At 38.6% G+C, this 19,424-nt stretch overlaps 1 protein-coding gene across 1 annotated transcript in view; it reads right to left on the reverse strand.

The window, feature by feature from the left end:
* The window catches only part of tdrd5 (tudor domain containing 5), a 34,447-nt gene extending 15,572 nt beyond the window's left edge, over window positions 1-18,875 (reverse strand). Inside the window, exons 1-13 of the mRNA XM_030132696.1 lie at window positions 18,642-18,875; window positions 16,878-17,083; window positions 13,011-13,311; window positions 8,637-8,812; window positions 6,333-6,416; window positions 6,170-6,226; window positions 5,927-6,089; window positions 4,815-4,981; window positions 3,472-3,686; window positions 2,230-2,439; window positions 1,961-2,027; window positions 819-1,016; window positions 602-736 (exon numbers count right to left, since the gene is read on the reverse strand). Of these exons, the coding sequence (XP_029988556.1) occupies window positions 602-736; window positions 819-1,016; window positions 1,961-2,027; window positions 2,230-2,439; window positions 3,472-3,686; window positions 4,815-4,981; window positions 5,927-6,089; window positions 6,170-6,226; window positions 6,333-6,416; window positions 8,637-8,812; window positions 13,011-13,311; window positions 16,878-17,083; window positions 18,642-18,870 (2,208 nt within the window). The 5' untranslated portion in view covers window positions 18,871-18,875. The remainder of the gene's footprint in view (window positions 1-601; window positions 737-818; window positions 1,017-1,960; window positions 2,028-2,229; window positions 2,440-3,471; window positions 3,687-4,814; window positions 4,982-5,926; window positions 6,090-6,169; window positions 6,227-6,332; window positions 6,417-8,636; window positions 8,813-13,010; window positions 13,312-16,877; window positions 17,084-18,641) is intronic.
* Between the last annotated feature and the right edge of the window lie 549 nt (window positions 18,876-19,424).

A 19,424-nucleotide genomic window follows, 5' to 3' on the forward strand; every position in this document is an offset into this window, starting at 1 on the left:
CTGTTTTAGTCATATGATAAACACAGGAGTTAGTACTTGACTGCATAACCATTGTTTTTGATGACTTTTGATGGTTTAATAATTTTTTCCGCAACTGTATTTTATAAACATCAACATTTCCTTAAAGTTTAATGGGAGATATTTCTTCCTGAGTGAGATGTGAAAAAAGTAGATGGTTAGTTGTGGTAGAAAATTATTATTTACAGTCAGAGCAGGAAAAATATTTAAGAAATTTAGAGGTAGAACATTTAAAATCATAGTCATGGATCTATAAATACACAAAACATTTAGTAACAGGCAGAATATGGGTGAAATTGCACTTACTTCTACTCAAAATCATAGTCATGGATTAAAAAAAAAAAATCAATGTTGAGAGAAATTAAATAAAAACCATCTCTGAGGCATTTTGGAAGCAAAGATAATTTAAACCAAACTAACCTATACAATAATATTTATCCCAATATAAAACTATGACAAACTCTGACATCAGTCATTATTGTTTTGTATCCCAGACCCTTGTTAGAAAACACACCTGAATTAAACGTGTCCATATACTTTTGTCCATATAGTGTATTGACATTCCAGTGTGTGTGAGGCCTGCCTTTATTGTCGTCAACATGGACTGGTTCAGTGTGTCAGCTTGTTTGGGGCAGGGAGGGGCCTCTTCCTCCACCTCAGGAAGGTCAATCATCCCCTTCCCCAGGTACAGACTCACTGGACTGATCTGCACACAGAGCTGAACACAAAAAGAACTTCCCCTGAACAGTAGCTGCCAGACATGGACGTGGTAGAAATGACTTTGTATTTGTGAGTCTTACTGCACTGGCCGAGGGGCTGCAGGCCATCCCGTGACCTTGGTTTAGGAGGACAGTGTGGATGTACACGTCGTCCTCAGTGTGTGTGTCGCACAGGTAGAGCTGCAGAACATCTCCAATGTAACGGTCCAGGACGCCCACTAGGGTGCGATCAGAGCACAGACTCTGGAAGGAAGCAGTGGCCTCAGCGCTCCAGCTGCCCTGAGAGAGATGAACAGTCACAACACTGTTAATGGTACGATGAGGGATGGTAAAAACGCACAGAGGCACAGCATCTGCAGTTTAACAGCTACGAACAGATCTGTGTACACGAAGTAAAGAATGCAAGTAGCTGCAAGTAGAGATTAAGAGCAGAAAACAATGGCACAGTGAGTGTATTTTTATCTCAAATCCTCATGAACAGAACATCATACAGCTGTAGACATGTGTCCCAATATTTTTGTCCATATTGTTTATAAACATCAATATTTCCTTAAAATTTAGTGTGAGATTTTTGTTCCTCAGTGAGATGTGAAGAAAGTAGATGGCTACTTATGGTAGAAAATTATTATTTACAGTTAGAGCATGAAAAATATTTTAGAAATTTAGAGGTAGAACGTTTAAAATCAGAGTCATGGATAAAAAAAAAAAATCAATGTTGAGGGAAATTAAGTAAAAACCATCTCTGAGGTTTTTTGGAAGCAAAGATAATTTAAACCAAACTAAGTAAGTAAGGAAGTGAGGAAGGAAGGAAGGAAGTAAGGAAGTAAGATAGATAGATAGATAGATAGATAGATAGATAGATACTTTATTAATCCCGAGGGAAATTCAAGAATTTATCCCAATATAAAACTATACAGTATTCTGACATTAGTCATTACTGTTTTGTATCCCAGACCCCTGTTAGAAAATAAACACCTCAATTCAACGTGTCCACATACTTTTGTCCATATAGTGCAACTATATAATAGAGGAAACTATCACTACGTATGGCTCTTAGGAAAAGTGATCTGTAAAAAATAATACATTTAGTAAACAGTAATAATATACATAACATTAATATCTTACACATAATGAATAAAGCTACACATACTGTTAATAATAAATTAAAAAAGAAGAGAGAGTAAAGTAATAGTGTCTAAAATAGAACACAAAAACTGACTCACTGAGGTGGGTTGAATTTCAGCCAGTGATGCCGGAACTGCTTGTGCTGGTAGAACTGAATAACAACACCTGCAGAGAATATGAACAGTAGAGAATATGAACAACAGAGAATATGAACAGTAGACAACATGAACAATAAAGAACATGAACAGTAGAGAACATGAACAATAGAGAACATGAACAGTAGAGAACATGAACAGTAGAGAACACAGCCACTGAATTGTTGGGTGTTGGTGCTCATATTATTTAATTGCTTGGATGATTCTCCTACTTGAGGAACGTGAGGTTGCTGGTTGGTACCACACTGATATCACCGAAGTCCACATAGTAAACCTGAACCTCACTGGGGCTGATGATCTCATGGATCACAACCCGGTAGAACCATATTCCCCGAGGTGACGCGCAGCAGACCTGACCCCGTCTGATAAAGCGCTGAGGGAGGCGGTAGCGCTCAGAAACCTCAGGGCAGGTGTAGCATCTCCTAGAAGGAAAAAATAAGGAATGGAGAGATGTTTAAAGGTGCGGGAGACTTTCATGACCAATTTTTCATCAAATCTGTAAAACCTCAGTCACAGCCTAAGTATCATGAACCTGTAAGTCTTTCTGTGATTACTCACCAGAATCTCGTGAACAATTTCTTCATGCCATCCACCATAAACAAACCATGAGTTTACAGAGCTGGGCGGTAACTCCAGCATCTTCAGAATTTCGTTGCGATGTGCATTGTGGGAAGCGAAGGCTCACGCAGCTGCCTGACAGCGGCAGCTAGAACACTACGTGGAAACGGTAGGAGCTCCCTTCCGTCTATGCAGATTCCTCCAGCCGTTTCTGCGTCGTGTTTATTTCATTCATATATCATCATATGGTTGCGCTGCCACTGCCGCTGTCAGGTGGCTGTGTGAACCTCCCTTTCCCATAATGCACATCGCGACAAAATTCCGAAGATGCCCAAGTTACCTCCCGGCTCTGTTTGTAAACACACGGTTTGTTGATGGTGGATGACACTAAGAAACTGTTCACCATAATGCAAGAGATTCAGGTGAGTAATCACAGAAAGACTTACAGATTTGTGATACTGAGGATATGACTGAGGTTTTACAGACTTGATGAAAAATTGGTCACTGAAGTCTCCCGCACCTTTAAAGGAAGCATCTGAGCACTGGAAATGGAAGGTTTCTGTCGACTGTGCATTGAAGGACTGTAAGTTAAATACAGTAGTGGAAATCTCAAATATTATCATGAAATACTTGTGGAAAAATATTTTTGGGTTTAAAAAAGGTGTGGAAACTTGAAATTGATACTGGTCACTTGTTAAGCACAAGCTGCAATTAAAAAAATAAAGTTGTCCCCCAAAGAGGGGCGGTGGTGGCGGGTTTAAAAAAAAAAAAAAAAAGTGTGGCTGCATCAGGCAGACACAAACAATACAAATGATTTTTTTTGGTTTGTTAAATATAAATAAATAAATAAACAAATAAAAACAATAATATAAGTTGCTACTAGTCTTTCCCATCACCTCATCTCAATCATCATGTTCTCCATGGCTTGTGCTTCGTCGCTGAAGCTGAAGCGAATGTAGAACTGTCCGGGTGACTCCACCCCTTCCACCAGAACATCTATCAACTCTGGGATGCGGTGCCGTGTTGGGGGTTTTAGACGTGTACTCCGCAGAGCATCGGGGGGCACAGCGGTGCTGCTTTGTATCTGAATGGTGGGGTAGGTCTCTGAAATCTGAAGGCACATGTGGACAAAAGTCATCAGAGCATGCCCTACCCCACCCAGGCCCAAACAAACAAACAGTGTACTGTTTAGTGAGGTTAGCTTCATGTCTTTGCCTGTTTGCTGAAGATATTTCGAGAGGTGTACAAGAAAAATACTGAACAGTTTTCCAGTTCTGCTCTAGCAATGAAATGACAAAAAATAGTTCCATTGTCCCTGTATCTCAGCGTCATGTTCTATCAAAAATCGACCTCCAGTTGAATGTGTGAGGTTGTCAGGTTCTGTCTCTGTGTTCCAGTCCTGTTGTCTGGATGCAGATCAGTCTAACAATAGAGTGGGCGGGACTTTCACTGGAGGAGAACTCAACTAATTCAATCAAAGTCCATATATGACATCTATCAGTGATCAATAGGAACTATATTGATATCTGTAACCATCTATCATAAACTATCAAAATATGGACCATTACAAGTAAAGGCAAATTTTCAAAAATTCGCCAAAAGTTCAAAAATCTAAATTTCTCAAAACTGTGAACTACTTTTGTAGACATTGCCCAAAGGGAGTTACATAACATGTCTTAAATTAATCTGACCAGTAGTTTCAGAGAAAAACATTGTTGAAATGTAGACATTGATGGCCTTGAGTTTGACCCTTCAAGATCACTCAAGGTCAAAGGTCATGGACCCAAATGAAAGTCCATATATGACTTCCTATCAATGATCAATAGTAACTATACTGATATCTGTAACCATTTACATGTTATAAACCATCCAAATATGGACCATTATAAGTGAAGCTATATTTGTAAAAATTAAAAAATTCTGCAAAAGTTCAAAAATCTAAATTACTCAAAACCGTGACCAAAGTTTGTAGACCATCCCCCAAGGAAGATGCATATAAAATTTGAAATGAGTCCGACCAGTAGTTTCATCTGGGACCATGTTACACTGCACCAACACATAAACTGTAGGAAATTCGCTGATAAAAAACCTTGCTGCAGACCGACACATTATCCAGTATGTTGGCCTATAAACATATGTTCCAATACATTTTCAGTTCCAACAGTTGAAGACAGCTTAAGACTGTCCTCAAGGATTAGTTTTGGTCAAATATTAGAATGAAACACATGCTGGTTTTTACTTCTGGAGTTGTGGAAGTCACAGTTGTGTTAAACTCCTCATCTTCTCTGACTTCATCTTCATTTCCTTCCAGTTTTTCTTCCCAGGGAGATTCTCCACCGTCAAAGTAATGACTGGGAAACGGCAGCTTCACACCATCGGCTGAAACCCTGAACCCCTGAGATGGATCTGCAACACAGACACAGGATGCGGGGTTTGGCGGGGTTTCTGTGTATTTTTGTTGTGTATTTTATTGTGTAAATTTGTGATTTTGTAGTGTTTTATTCGGCCTTCGTGTGTTTTGTTGCATTTCTTTGTGTTTTGTTGCGTTTGTGTATTTTTGTTGTGTTTTTGTTGTATTTTATTGTGTTTCTGTGTATTTTTGTAGTTTTTTGTTGTATTTTAATGTGTTTGTGTATTTTTGTTGTGTTTTGTTCTGCCTTTGTGTATTTTGTTGCATTTCTTTGTGTTTATGTAGTATTTTGCTGTGTTTCTTAGTGTTTTTGTTATGTTGTTGTTATATTATTGCTCCTGGAGGATTCTGTTGGGTTTCTGTAAATTGGCTTCGAGTCTGGTTTTGACCAACTCTATACATAAAGTGTCATGAGATAACTTTTTTTGTGATCTGGCATTATATAAATAAAATTTGACTGATTGAGTAATTTAATTGGTTTTCCCCTGTAAGTCGCTTTGGAAAAAAGCGTCTGCCAAATGCATAAACATAAACATATTGTGTTTAATTTCAATGTGTTATGTTTCTATGTATTTTTGTTGTGTTTTACTGTTTCTCTATGTTTTGTTCTGTTTTTGTGTGTTTTGTTGTGTTTCCATGTATTTGTGTTGTGTCTGTTTTTGTTGCATTTGCTTTTCTTGTGTTTGTGTGTTTTGATGCTGTGTTTTGTTGTTTTTCCATATATTTTTGTTGTGTCTTGTTCTGCCTTTGAGTGTTTTGTTGCATTTCTTTGTGTTTTGTTATGTTTCTGTGTGCTTTGTTGTCTTTCCATGTATTTGTGTCATGTTTTGTTGGGTTTCTTTGTGTTTTGCTGTCTTATATGAGTGTTCACTCTTTTACAGATGTGAGAAATCATCTTGCCATTTGTCAGAGTTTGTCAGTGTCTTTCAGTGCTGTCACACCTGACTGGGCGTCATCTTCATCTTTTATGTCTGTGATGACCCACTGGTGTCCGTCTTCAGTCCCTGTTCGCTTCAGATGGAAGATGTCGGTCATGGCACCGACCAGTTCGGTGACGCTGACGAAGCCCATCTCCTGGAGGGGCAGATCTTCACCAAACTGATTCTGGAAAGCAGAAAATGACACAATATGAGAGATTCAACCCACGTTTGGCAAAATAGTATCTGGAGTTATTTTTAACTCACCTTGTACACAGCAGGAAGGTCATGCACAGATAACCCCCCTCTGAACTGACTTACAACCTGCAAAGTATCAGGAGCATCCAAGCATTTATTACAAGCCCTGAAAGATGTTTTCAACTCTAACATTCACTCAGACATCTGCTGTAAAACCAACAGCAACTCTCACCTTCTGTAGTTTATCTTTCAGCTCCTGACTGATGATTCCAGCTACTCCGTTCTGCTGGATTTGTTGGCGAAGCTCCTCCTCCAGCTGAAAGTTAACTCGACTTAGACTCAACTATTCCATTGTTCATAATGTGTAATAATAAAGAACCATTTATTATTATAATCAACTAGGGATGTAATGATTACAGGTATAACGATAAACCGCGGTAAAATTCCCGACAGTATTGTGGCGAGGAAAAATGAGAAAACCAGCCAGTTGCTAGCGAGCCAACTTTATTCTCTCCCGCCACCAGAACAAAATGGAAACTAACATCCAACACTCCCTGTGGGGGCTAAGACTCGCCCCACAAGCCACAACTTCCTCTGGGTGAGAGAACCTCTATATCCTGTACACCACAGTATTACCGTTTAAATTCTAATTATCATGATAAGTGTTTGATTACCACACTTTGAAAGACAGAGAGAGAGACTTACTATCTACCTATCTATGAAAAAGAAACTAAAACAACTCAAACTTGATATGGAAAATAGTCAAACAATGGCTATAAGGTGTCATCTTTAATGCACATGTGTATGTTTGATGTTTACGTGTTAATATTTGAATGTTTCTGCCAACAGAAAGTGCATTATGCCTATTTTATCCGTTTTTGGGGGTTTTTTTTCAAAATATAACTTGGTTAAATTATTCCATGTTGTGTATAAGTACTTTTTGAACATTTTGAGCACATTTCAACAATACCACGATAATAATGATCACCATGATAATTTTGGTCACAATAACCATGATATGAAATTTTCATATCGTTACACCCCTGTAATTAACCAGCCCCTGTTATCAAAACACTTAGTTGTTACATAAAGTTATATTTTCTGTTAAAGCTGCAGTAACCACTTTTTCATCAAATCTGTAAAACCAGAGTCATAACCTAAGTATCACGAATCCGTCAGTCTTTCCATGACTATGCACCTGAATCTCTTCCCTCACAGTGAACAATGTTAAAGTGTACTCCACCATATGTAACAGAGTAGAATAGACATTGTTAAATTATGGCAGAAGTGGTGCACAGGGTTAGAATCTGCAGGTTGCGTTTGAACACACACAGAGCTGTGACGAATGCACTGTGGTGAGTCACGTTTCTGGCATGGTCCGGGATAATTAATGATTTTGTGTAAACATTCTGGTCATATTTTGTATTTTACCAATTAATGTATTCGTAACAACTTCGGCTACTTGTTACGAGCCCAGACTGTAAGCTGCAGTAGGGTCAAAACACGGTTTTCGAAATCTCTTTGACGGGACATTTTAGAAACAATTTGACAGATTAGTGTTGCTAAATGACCCACATTTTTACTTTTAAATTCCTTTTTGCTTTAGTTGGACCATAAGGGATTATCCAAAACAAGGAGCTACTTTATGTTGAAATAAATGTTGGAATGGCGATCAATTAAAGTTCGCTTTCTGACGGGACATTACTGTGTTTTGACCCAGTAGCAAAAGGCAATGAAGGTGTTTCCGTGTTTGCTGCCACTGCGGCCATAATGCGGCTGCGTGGAGCTCCGTTTCCCACAATGCACGTCGCGATGAATTTCCAGAAATACCCGAGTGACCTACCTGCTTTGTTTGTAAATAAATAGTTTATGGTGGAGTACACTTCGAAATTGTTCACTGTGAGGGAAGAGATTCAGGTGTGTAATCAGGGAGAGGGGGGAATCCTCTCGTTTCCTAAATACTAGATGACACTGTGTTATTAAAAAGGAAAATAACTTGAACCTGGTTACAGTTCATAACTCATATCAAGAGCCTGCCTTTTGCCTGACTTTTTGTTTTCATTGAATGTATTTATTTTTCTTTCTTTCTCACTCTTTGACTGCCATCCTTGTCTTTTCAATGGCTATACTCTGACTGCTGGGATTTTTTTTCTTATGCCAGAGGTCCAGAATGTTGGTGGTATGACCAGAATGATCAACACAGATTGGTTTGACTTTTTTTTTTTTTTTTTTGTTTATATTTTGTACTTGTGTATATTTCTTTTTTTTTTTTGGTGTTCTGTTTGCCCATTTGATACGTGTGTGTTTACGTGGATGTATTTGTGGGGATGCCACCTGGATGGGGGAGGGGGGGGCAAGTTCCCGAATTTAGTAAGAAATGCCTTAATGATGTCAATGTTATGGAAAAATGATATATAAAGTTGCTAAAAAAAAAAGAAATAATTAAACACTGAACATACACCTATAACTGTTCTGTGCAGTAGTCTGGTTTTTGCATTTCATGATAGTAAGTCTGTGTTTGGGCTTGTGCACAAACCTTAAGGACTCGTCTGTGGAAGAGCTGACCCTCCTGACAGGCCTCTGGCTCTGCTTCCTGCTTCTTCTCACATATCTCTGGGTTGCATTTGGCGGCTGTTGGCTCTTTATGAATTGACTCCAAACATCTGTCGGTAGTGGGTTGACGGGGAGGACTGTGCTTCACTGGGACTTGGACTGGAGCAGAAGACACAAGAGTTTTTCAAAACTGGCACAAAAGCCAAAAACAACATGATAAACACTGACTGAAAATTATATACTATATGGACAAAAGTACTGGGACACGTTGAATTCAGGTGTTTTCTAACAGGGGTCTGGGATACAAAATAATAATGACTAATGTCATAATATTGTTGACATATTAGTTGAATATTAGTGTTTCTATCCCAAATCAGCATGAACAGGACATCTTACAGCCGTAGCCATAATGTGTCCCAATACTTGTCTCCATATAGTTTAGGGGTGTCAGACTCATTTTAGTTCAGGGGCCACATACAGCCTAATATGATATAAAGTAGGCCAGACCAGTAAAATAATAAACATTGTAGGATAATAACTTTTGAGTGAAAAAAGTAAAATTCCGTAATGAAAATGTTTTTCATTTACGAATTCTACTCTGACATAATGTAAACAAATATGAACCTCAAAATTCATGTCAGTCCCTCCAGGATTTTTTTTGGATTGCTGCGGCCTAAAATGCCTGATTTTGTGGCAGCTTTTCAAAAAAACTGCGGTGAAAGTTGCGATGATTAGATGCTTCTTTTATTAAAGTCACAGGAACACGGGCATTTGCAAATTACCTAGAAGTCTTTTCTGAGTTTTTAGCCTTAAAATGCACCAGGAAGCAATGATTTTGAACAAAACAGGCTTTTTTTTCCATTCATTCATTTATTTGTTTTGAGCAGAAGAAAAATGTAAACATTTTTTGTGTACAAGGAACTAATATCAGAGCAAATACATTAATAAAGATGATCAAGACAAAACAATTGTCATGTACACTAGTAATAAAATAAATTCAATATGTACTGCTCAAAAACGAGTGGGGAGAAGAAAACTTATTAAATCCCATCCCCATCTCACATTTATACAACACAATACATGACTTTCGCTTCCTTAATGATATAGTGGTATATTTAGGGTTAGGATTAGATGGGTTACCTGCACACACAGGCTGACATGCATGCACAGAGACACGCATACACACACAGAGAGACAGGCACCCAGGCCAGCCAAACTTGTGTTGCTTTCTATGTAACACATAAGAGTAAACATTAATATTAACACCAAGTTTAACGACTATTTTCATTTGTGAGCTCGTTTTTTAACTCCACACACAGACTTGCGCTTACACTCCCTCTCTCACACACACACACACACACACACACACACACACACACAAAGTAAAGCATGCGTCCACAGGTTCTTTCTTCTTCTCTTCTATTGCCTTACAGAGTATATCTGCGCTAACCTTGACCCTTTCAGCTCCTGCTATTGTTCTGGATCCAACAGCCTCTGTCACTGGGACTTGTCTCGTCTTTCCTCTTCCAGTTTCAGCCATTCTCTTGCATGTTTTGCAGTTGAAAAGTGTCTGTGGAGTGGCGACTTACGTTCGTGTTCCACCACAACATTGCAGGCAGTGCAGAACAGTATACTTCCGCTTTTGTGTAACACATCTGGAAATTGACTTGCACCAACTTTGGCAGTGATATTTGTTGGTAAATGTGAGTGTTTTGAATCGCACGTCTTCATCTTCTCAACCGTTAACAAGGAAGTGAACCTGATGACGTACATGTCACATAGACAGGGGTGGGTGAAAGGGGGCTAAGGTGATTAGTCAAATTTGCGGAAAATTCACGGTGACTGGACAAAATTGCAGCACCGCGCAGAATTTGCAGTGACTCGTTGAATTTGCATTAATAGTTGCGATTGCAACATCGTGAATTCCTGGGGGGACTGGTCAGTAAAATAAGTGCAATGTAGGGCTGCACGATTAATCGATTTTAAATCGAAATCGGATTTTTTAATTAGGACAATTTTTAAAAAAGGGAAATCGTAAAATCGATTTCATCTCTCTCATGCCTCCGGGCCGTGCGCCTCCGCGTGCCCGCGGGCTACCGTAGGCTCTTCCTGTGACAGCGGTCTTTCACAGAAGTCCGTGTAATGACCGGACGTTAAATCTGTTCATGAACCCGCAGTACTTACACCAATATAAGCCGTGGCTTCACGCACGGATCCCGCAATTGAAATACAACTGCAAGCGGATCACTCATCTTCCGTTGTCCCGGATCCGTACTGTCTTCTTCCGAACCGGGTCCGGGTCTCGGGGTCATCAGCCTCAGCAGAGGAGCCCAGACAGCCCTGTGCCCACACACATGCACCAGCTCCAGGGATAGAATCCCTCCAGTGTGTCCTGGGTCGGTCTATTCCACGCACGGATCCCCCAATTTAAATAGAACCGCATGGGGAACACTCATATTAACCTGGTCCACGCACACACGCACGACTGATGCCTGTCACTGACTGACACTGGTATCACTTCTGTGGGCCAGATACCCAGAAAAGAAAGAAAAAAAAAACTTTTTTTTTTTTTTTTAAATAATTAATTTAGTCCTCTTACTTGCTAAATTTTTCATTCACTAATGTAAGTTCTGTAACACAAAACCAAATATTATTTATGTTTTGTAAGATGTTGAAATTTATTTAAAGCTGTTAGATAAATGTGGAAACAAAAAGGTTGTAACAACTATCAGTATTTGCTCTGATTTGGACATTTTCTTATAGTGTATTCCCCCTGACAAACTTATGTTATTTTCTTGTTGTATACATTGTTTGTGTACTCTACTTCATTTCAAAGATTTAATGAAGAGAAAAAACAAAACAAAACTGTAGGTTCATCACGTGATCCCATCACAGCTTTGAGGTCAGAGCAGTGGCTTGCATTGTGGGCTGCTCACGAAAACGACATGTTGACTGCTGTTGCCTTTTCTAGTTATACCCAAAAATCGAAATCGAAAATCGAGTTTTTAGAGGAAAAAAATCGGGATTTTTTTTTTTTTTCCAAAATCGTGCAGCCCTAGTGCAATGTTAACAATATTACACCTTAGTTTATCATTTACACATGTGAATCACAACTTAGAGATCACAGTGGATCTACAAATACACAAAACAATAAATAACAGACATAATATCATTAAAATTCCACATACTTCTCTTAAGAGATTTCAGGTTAGTCACATTTTTTTAATAAAAAGGCTAGTCTGTAAATGTAAACATTTTTGTGTAATTTTACTTTTTTTTTTTTTTACACTAAAACTGAGAAAAATGTACAGTTTTCATTATTAATAGGTTATTACCTATGTCAAGGAGGTTATGTTTTTGTCGGCGTTGGTTTGTCTGTCCGTGTGTTTGTGTGCAAGATAACGCAAAAAGTTATGATGGATTTGGATGAAAATTTCAGGAAATGTTGATACTGGCACAAAGAAGAAATGATTACATTTTGGTAGTGATCGGGGGGGGGCACTGATCTGCCTTGGCAGAGGTCTGCGCTCTCCGAGTGCTTCTAATTATATTCTACTAGTCTGATCCACTTTAGATTGAATTGACCTAAAATGATTATTAATATCTTCAGTGTCATTTTTGTTTTTCACAAATTCATCCCAGGGGCCGGACTGAACCCTTTGGTGGGCCAGATCTGGCCCCCGGGCCGCATGTTTGACACCTGTGATACAGTTTATAAACATCAGTATTTCCTTAAAGTTTAAAGGGAGATTTTTCTTCTTTGACATTTTTAAGTTATTTGTAGTTATTTGTATTGTTTTGCTGTCCAAACTCCTGTTGAAAAAAGAAACACCTGAATTCATCATGTCCACATACTTTTGTCTATATAGTGTATGTTAGTTTAACTACATTTATAGTATATATCATTAGTTTCGTAACATAACTGCCATATCCATCATATTTTTGGCCAAATTGTGATATCTGCATAACTTTACTCTCTTAAGCTGCCTTATTTTTATCCAGATATCACAATTTGGCCAAAAAGTATAACTTGTATCTCGTTTAAAAATACACCTATTTGCACTGACTTTAATACAAGAGTGTGACTTATATTTGTTTTATCTTCCGGTTGTCTTTTTAGATGCCATTTATCCATTATTGTGTATCTGTTTTGATCAGTTTTAGTTTATCTTGTAGTTGTATCTACAACTTTGTATTGTTTTAAATGTGCTACAGAAATAACTTTCACCTTTACTAATTATGCTATGAGGTTAACGATACATAATCAAAAGGCAGTGATAATGATTTTTAAACTAATTTGTTGGACGTTTGTAAATGATCTATGTGCCTTCATAAACCCTCTTCTATAATTCCACACCTGGAGGTTGCGGTTGAGCCAGTTTTTTGTCGTTTGGTTCTTTCGAGGTGGTCTTATCAGGTCTGGGCCCCTGTGGGTTTGTCTGTCCAGTCATCGGTTTGATGGATGATAGCAGCTGCCTGGGCAGCATCTGCTCTCTGAGACTGACGACCGAACCCAGCCTGCTCTGATGGATAAGGACCAGGTCTGGTGCCGCCTGCAGCATCTCTCCAATGGAGTAGAAACCATAGTTCCCAACACGCAGCGGGTGGCCAAAGCAGTTCTGGAAGCAGGACTCCAGCTGAGACAGCCTGATCGGACCCTGGGGACAGACGACAACGGTACGGCAAGATTTGTTTAAAAATTATTCAAACGGACACGCATTAATTATATCTACTTTCATTCATTCATTTTCTGAACCCGCTTTATCCTCACTAGGGTCACAGGGGTCGCTTGGAGCCTATCCCAGCTACATGGGGGCGAAGGCGGGGTACACCCTGGACAAGTCGCCAGTTCATCGCAGTGCTGAACATATAGAGACAAACAATCACTCTCACATTCACACCTATGGGCAATTTAGAATAACCAGTTAACCTATTAGTGCATGTCTTTGGATGGTGGGAGGAAGCCGGAGTACCCGGAGAGAACCCACGCAGACACGGGGAGAACATGCAAACTCCACACAAAGGTCCCACCCCGCGTCGACTGGTGTTGGAATCGAACCCAGGACCTTCTTGCTGTGAGGCACGAGTGCTAACCACTGCACCACCGTGTCGCCAGACACTTGTATCTACTTATTAAACTTTATTTAACCCGGAAAATGACTCCCATTGAGATTAAGAACTTCTTTTATAAAAGAGTCCTGGCCAAGATAGGCAGCAGCAAATACAAACAGAACATTACACAGCTAAAACACAAGAAACAGACACATTTGAAACAGCTTACAAGTATTTTAAGAAAAACAAGTACAAGTTATGGAGTTGGCTTCAAGAATTGTTTGGACATAACCCTTTAACTCCTGACATGTTCTGAATGTATGATTTATTCTAAATATTCATAAAATTTCAAAAGGAAAACTTTCCAAATGTGCTGGTAAAATAGACCTTGTTCTTTCCATAGACATCTGAGCATGCTCAGTGCACCCCCCATCACCTGTGGAAGGAGGGGTAAAAAACAGAGCAGTGACTGAGACCGACTCACTATAAAAATAGATGGTTTGGGCTTTTTTTTTTTAAAACACCGTTTTCCTTGTCGTTTTTTGTTTTTACGGTTTGCAGTGTTGTTGTGATTTTCCTTTCTTTTTTGTTTTTTTACTGTTTTTACCAGGTTTTGACCATGTAACTGCTTTTTGGAGTTTAACCAGGAGCCAAAACGCAGCTGGACTGATTTAGAAAAGAAGAACCCCAAAAGAAAAACTACTGGGCCCAAATTCAAATCCTAGTTGTTGCTCAGTGTGTTCCAGTTCACAGTTCATGTTCAACATCCTAAATCTCTTACTGATGCACATTCTAGTGCCTTATTTAGTCCAAACTTGTCAAACTTCAATTCCTCTTTGCCTTTTTCTGTTATTCCAACTGTTTTGACCCTAAAACACACAGTAAACAAAACCACTGAAGAAAAGAAACACAAGCACATACTCACAGCAGCTTTAATGAACCTGAAACAGACGGCTATTCCCATCAGCACATTTACCTGGAATAATGTCTCACGGGTTAAAAGCGCTCAAAGAAATGAACTCAGTCAGTTTCCAGTCTGCAAGTGCAAAGTAAGCAAAAGCCTTTTAACCCACTTCTGTATTGGTGTATGGAACAGAAAGCAACATATGACCATGTGTATGAAGAGAATAAACATCAGAATTCCTCTTCACAGCTAATGTACAAATGTGGAAAGGCAGGAGGCCAAATATTACCAAGTCCTGCCTTATATATTGAATATTTCACTAAAAATATCACCAAGATTTAAAAAGTAAACAAATGAATACTCAACAGCCATGTTGGACACTTTATAAACACGGATTCAGATCACACATACGTTTTGGAAATGCAAAAATGTTCAACTGGGGCTGCACGATATTGGAAAAAACTGACATTGTGATTTTTTTTAACCCTGCGATATATATTGCGATATCAAAAAATATTCAGGAGGATATAATAGCTGTGTGGCGCAGACGTAAATGGTCAAATTAGTTGTGTTTCCTCTCGCTGGAAATGAGCAGGTGTAAGGCACTGTCAACACAGAACACGTGTTTCAATATCATCCTTCTTGTAGCTGAAATAATTCCAGATAAATGACGTTGCTTTTCTTTTTTGCACCAAGTCTTCATTTATAGTGATTTTCTCTTGTTTGGTGCTAGGGGTGTGTATTGGCAAGAATCTGGTAATACAATTCAAATCACATTACTTGGAGCACAATACAATATGTCACGATATATCACGATACTGTTAACAAGGCAATATTTTTTGTTTTGTTTCTTTTTTTAAAATATTATTTCCTGGAAAAACTTATAGTGCAGCATTTGGATAAATTAAGTTTTAACATGCAGCTTTACCAGAGCAAAAAACATACACATATAAATAAATAAATGTTGTACAGACAATACAGTTTAAGATCCTGCTTAAATGTTCGTATTCTATTTGAACATTATTTTTGTGCATTCCCAATAAAAAAACCTCTTTCAGACAGTAAAAAGTGCTTTTAGGATGCTTGAATTATCCATTATTTAACAAAACAGCATCATCAATTTCAAAAAACTAAATGTATGACCAGCAATATCACAATACTACTTTTGTAGTATACAAACAACAGAACAAAATACCCATATGAATATAGAAATAAAAGAGCTTGGAAAACCAAAACCAAAAATGAACCTCCGCCATGTCTGCATTTAAATAAATACCTAAAAATATTGATACAGTACTTTTTAATATCGATACAGTATCGTGAAGTGAAATATCGCAATATATTGTGATACCAATATTTTCTTACACCCCTGTTTGTTGCTCATTTTTAAATGCTGTTACCAGTGACTCACTCCAAACTGAGTAAGAACAATTGTGATTGGTGGATTGCTTCGAGCAGTGTGCGTCACATACCCTTGAAATTAGATGAGAACACGTTGAGCTCATTTGCCTCCTACAACGCAGCACCTGCGATGTGACTATTGCACACACATACAGTACATTGCGATGACAACGCTCCAACGATATATTGTGCAGCTCTAAATTCAACCCTTATGGGGGAAAGTTCACTCAGCTGTGTTGGGATATGCAACCCCAAATTCTTGTCTTGTTCTCCACCTCAGACATTTGGAAGAAACCGTGCATAAAGGAGACAGATACCAAACCACCTACTGATGTAGGAGTCTGTGTGAATGGGTGAATGTGAGGCTTCGTAAAGTGCTTTGGGCACCATGAAGGTGTCGAAAATGTGCAATGTAAGTGCAGTCCATCTACCATCTTCTCAAGATCTTCCGGGTGGCCGCGAAGAAGGCCATAACAAAGAACTGGCTTAAGACTGATGCTCCGTCTTACAAACAATGGCTTTCAATCATAGGTGATATACTGGTCATGGAACATCTCACATATAAATTGAAGCTGAAAGACAATCCCTTAATAAAAAACTGAGGATAATGGCTGACATTCAAGGACAAATATGTCTACTAAGGGACCTAAACACATTCTGACACAAACACAGGCTGTTCATTTCATTTTGTTCGTTTTCTGTTCTTTTGTTTCTGTTCCTGCTCCTCAATCTGAGGAGACTGGGTTGTATTATACTGATAAAAATGTGAAATAAACGAAATTGTTACAAAAAAAAAAAAAAAAAAAAAAAAAAAAGAAAAATATCACCAAAATTAGTGACTAAACCTTCCTCAAAGTGCCGTTGTACCTGTGAGAGCAGAATGCGAAGCTGTGTCCTCAGCTGGGCCGGGACCACTAAAGTTGCATGACTTCGTCTGGGAAGAACCACAGGAGGCGAACCACTGTAGTGTGGAGAGAAGATGCTCCTCCCCCCCCTCCACTTCTTATCAGTCTTTGATACGCGCTGCTTGGACACCAGATCCTGGATATTTTTGGTGGATTCATCACCAACAGCTGGCAGAGATGACGATGAGAGCATGTTATACACAAGAAAAAGTTGGAGTGACACCAAAGTTCGTGTGGACATCTCTAGTCACGTCCACTTTGACCTCTGCAAAAATCACAACCCCAATTTTATGAATGTTGTCCACGTTAAGCCTTTTCCTCTCCATAGGGACACATTACAGAGAAAAAGCTGAATGTAACTTAATGTCTGAAAACAGCAGTCTATCATGACAAAATTATGAATGCGTCTATAAATAATAAGGAACTGAAAACCCTTGGTTTATTGTCCATTTGAAGCACCCATAAGCTTTTGGTTCTGTAGAAACCTATATTTGACTGTTAACTGAGTTTAACACTGACTGGAAATAAGAATAAAAGAATTTGAAGAATGGGAAATATTGGTGTTTTAAAATCGGTATTTGTTACGAGAAGCAGGACGTTATCGGTTATCGTATTGGTTGCAATAAACAATTATCGTTCATCCCTAATAAACAAATAAACTAAAAAATAGTACTCAGAGAGCGTATGTATGATGTAACTGTATGTTGTAACTATGTGTTGTGTTTCATGCTGTCTCTTGGCCAGGACTCCTTTGGAAAAGAGGTTCTTAATCTCAATGGGATCTTTTTCCTGGTTAAATAAAGGTTAAATAAAATAAAATACAAAAAAAAACCCAAAAGAGTTCACGGGTTCCTTTATAGAAGAAAGGTTTTTATTTTTTATCTCAAGGTGGTAAAATCAAGTGAACCGGCTCCTCTTTTCCTTCACCGTGCCTCTGCTGCGGTGTTACTGTGAGGTCACATTCACTATACTGCAGGAAATACTGTGAGGCGTTCAAAAACACTCAGTAAATTACAGTGTTAGCCATCATCAGGGATCCTCACCATGTGTTGCATAAGAAGTTTGTTTTGATGCCTTCAGGCCGGCATTACCATGCACCTCAGAGGAGAACTAACAGATATTCAAAATCTTTTATTCCTTCAGCTATTGCACTTTCAAACTCTGACAGCAGCCATTTTAGTCATTTTTTATGAGATTTTTTTTTTTATGTTAGCAGAACCAATAGGGTCTTTTAGTTTGCATTGGTATTTATTGATTATTTATTGTTGATTATTTAAATGCATTTATTCATACTTGCTTTCAATGATCTTGCATTTGTGCACAGATTTATTTATGTTTGTCACATTGCACTTTGGATGTGGGCTGATGTCTGTGGTAAGCTGCAAATGAATTGCCCGTATGGAATAAAGTTTTCTGAATCTGAATCAGATAAACGAACATTGAACATTCAAAAATACATAACGTGTGGGGTGCCTGTTAATGCACAAAGGACTGAACAATATTTTGTAGAAATGTCCTGAGTCCTACATGTAGTTACACAGTACACCACCCCTTTTCACTGGTCTCCTTCACTGTTCCGAAAACATATCAAAAACGTATTGAATCAAAGACCTCTGTACCGAAAATGTGCCGAACCTAAGTTTTTCTGTACTGTTAAACCCCTAGTTATTCTTAGACTTTTTTTGTAAACGGATTTACAACTGCTACTAAAGTTCAAAACAATTACCTTCCAAAAGTATACTTCTATCAGGTCTGAAGTTAACGGACACCACATCAGGCATCGCTGTCACCATGTCCAAGACGTTTCTGAAGCCCAGCTTTTTCAGGGGCATGGGGTGTCCCAACATGCCTACGTAGTCCCGCCTGAGCTGATCAGGGTCCAAGCCCATCTTTGACGAAACGAGCAAGGAGCGAACGTCCTTTTTCAGGTTTGCCAAAAGTTCTTCATTGTTCATCTTGCCTTCTGAAACCTGGAAAATAAACAGAATTAAAAAAAAAAAATAGGCCCAATGGCCCTGTAGCTTACCAGCCAAATTAAAAGCTTTGGGAAATGTATCCAGATGCCATTTATTATCACCCAGTTTTGTGTATTTATTATATTACAGAAATAGCCCATGTTTTGGTCATATTCCAATCAGATCTGTAAAAAATTCAAATTCCAACTTGATGTCATTGATACTCACTGATTTATTGGATCAATCCACTTCCTATCTGTTATAATGGGAAAATTTGTCAAAGTCGCACCAAATCCAGAATCAGATCCGGATCGAAATAATTTCAATACCTTGTGTTGACATCATCATACAGAAGCTGTATACCAAGTTTGAAGTTAATCAGAACTGGAGTTTCAGAGAAAAAGACGATTGAAATGTTTTCCCCATAAGAGCCCATGTTAAATTTTCCATAAGTTCCCGGATCCAGAAGAAGATCCTGATCAGCATGTGGACATTATGATTTGGTCATCTCCCAATCAGGGCTAGACTGTAGAAATTTACACTGGATATCATAT

Source organism: Sphaeramia orbicularis, chromosome 4 (genome assembly GCF_902148855.1).
Source record: "Sphaeramia orbicularis chromosome 4, fSphaOr1.1, whole genome shotgun sequence".
Classification (NCBI taxonomy): Eukaryota; Metazoa; Chordata; class Actinopteri; order Kurtiformes; family Apogonidae; genus Sphaeramia; species Sphaeramia orbicularis.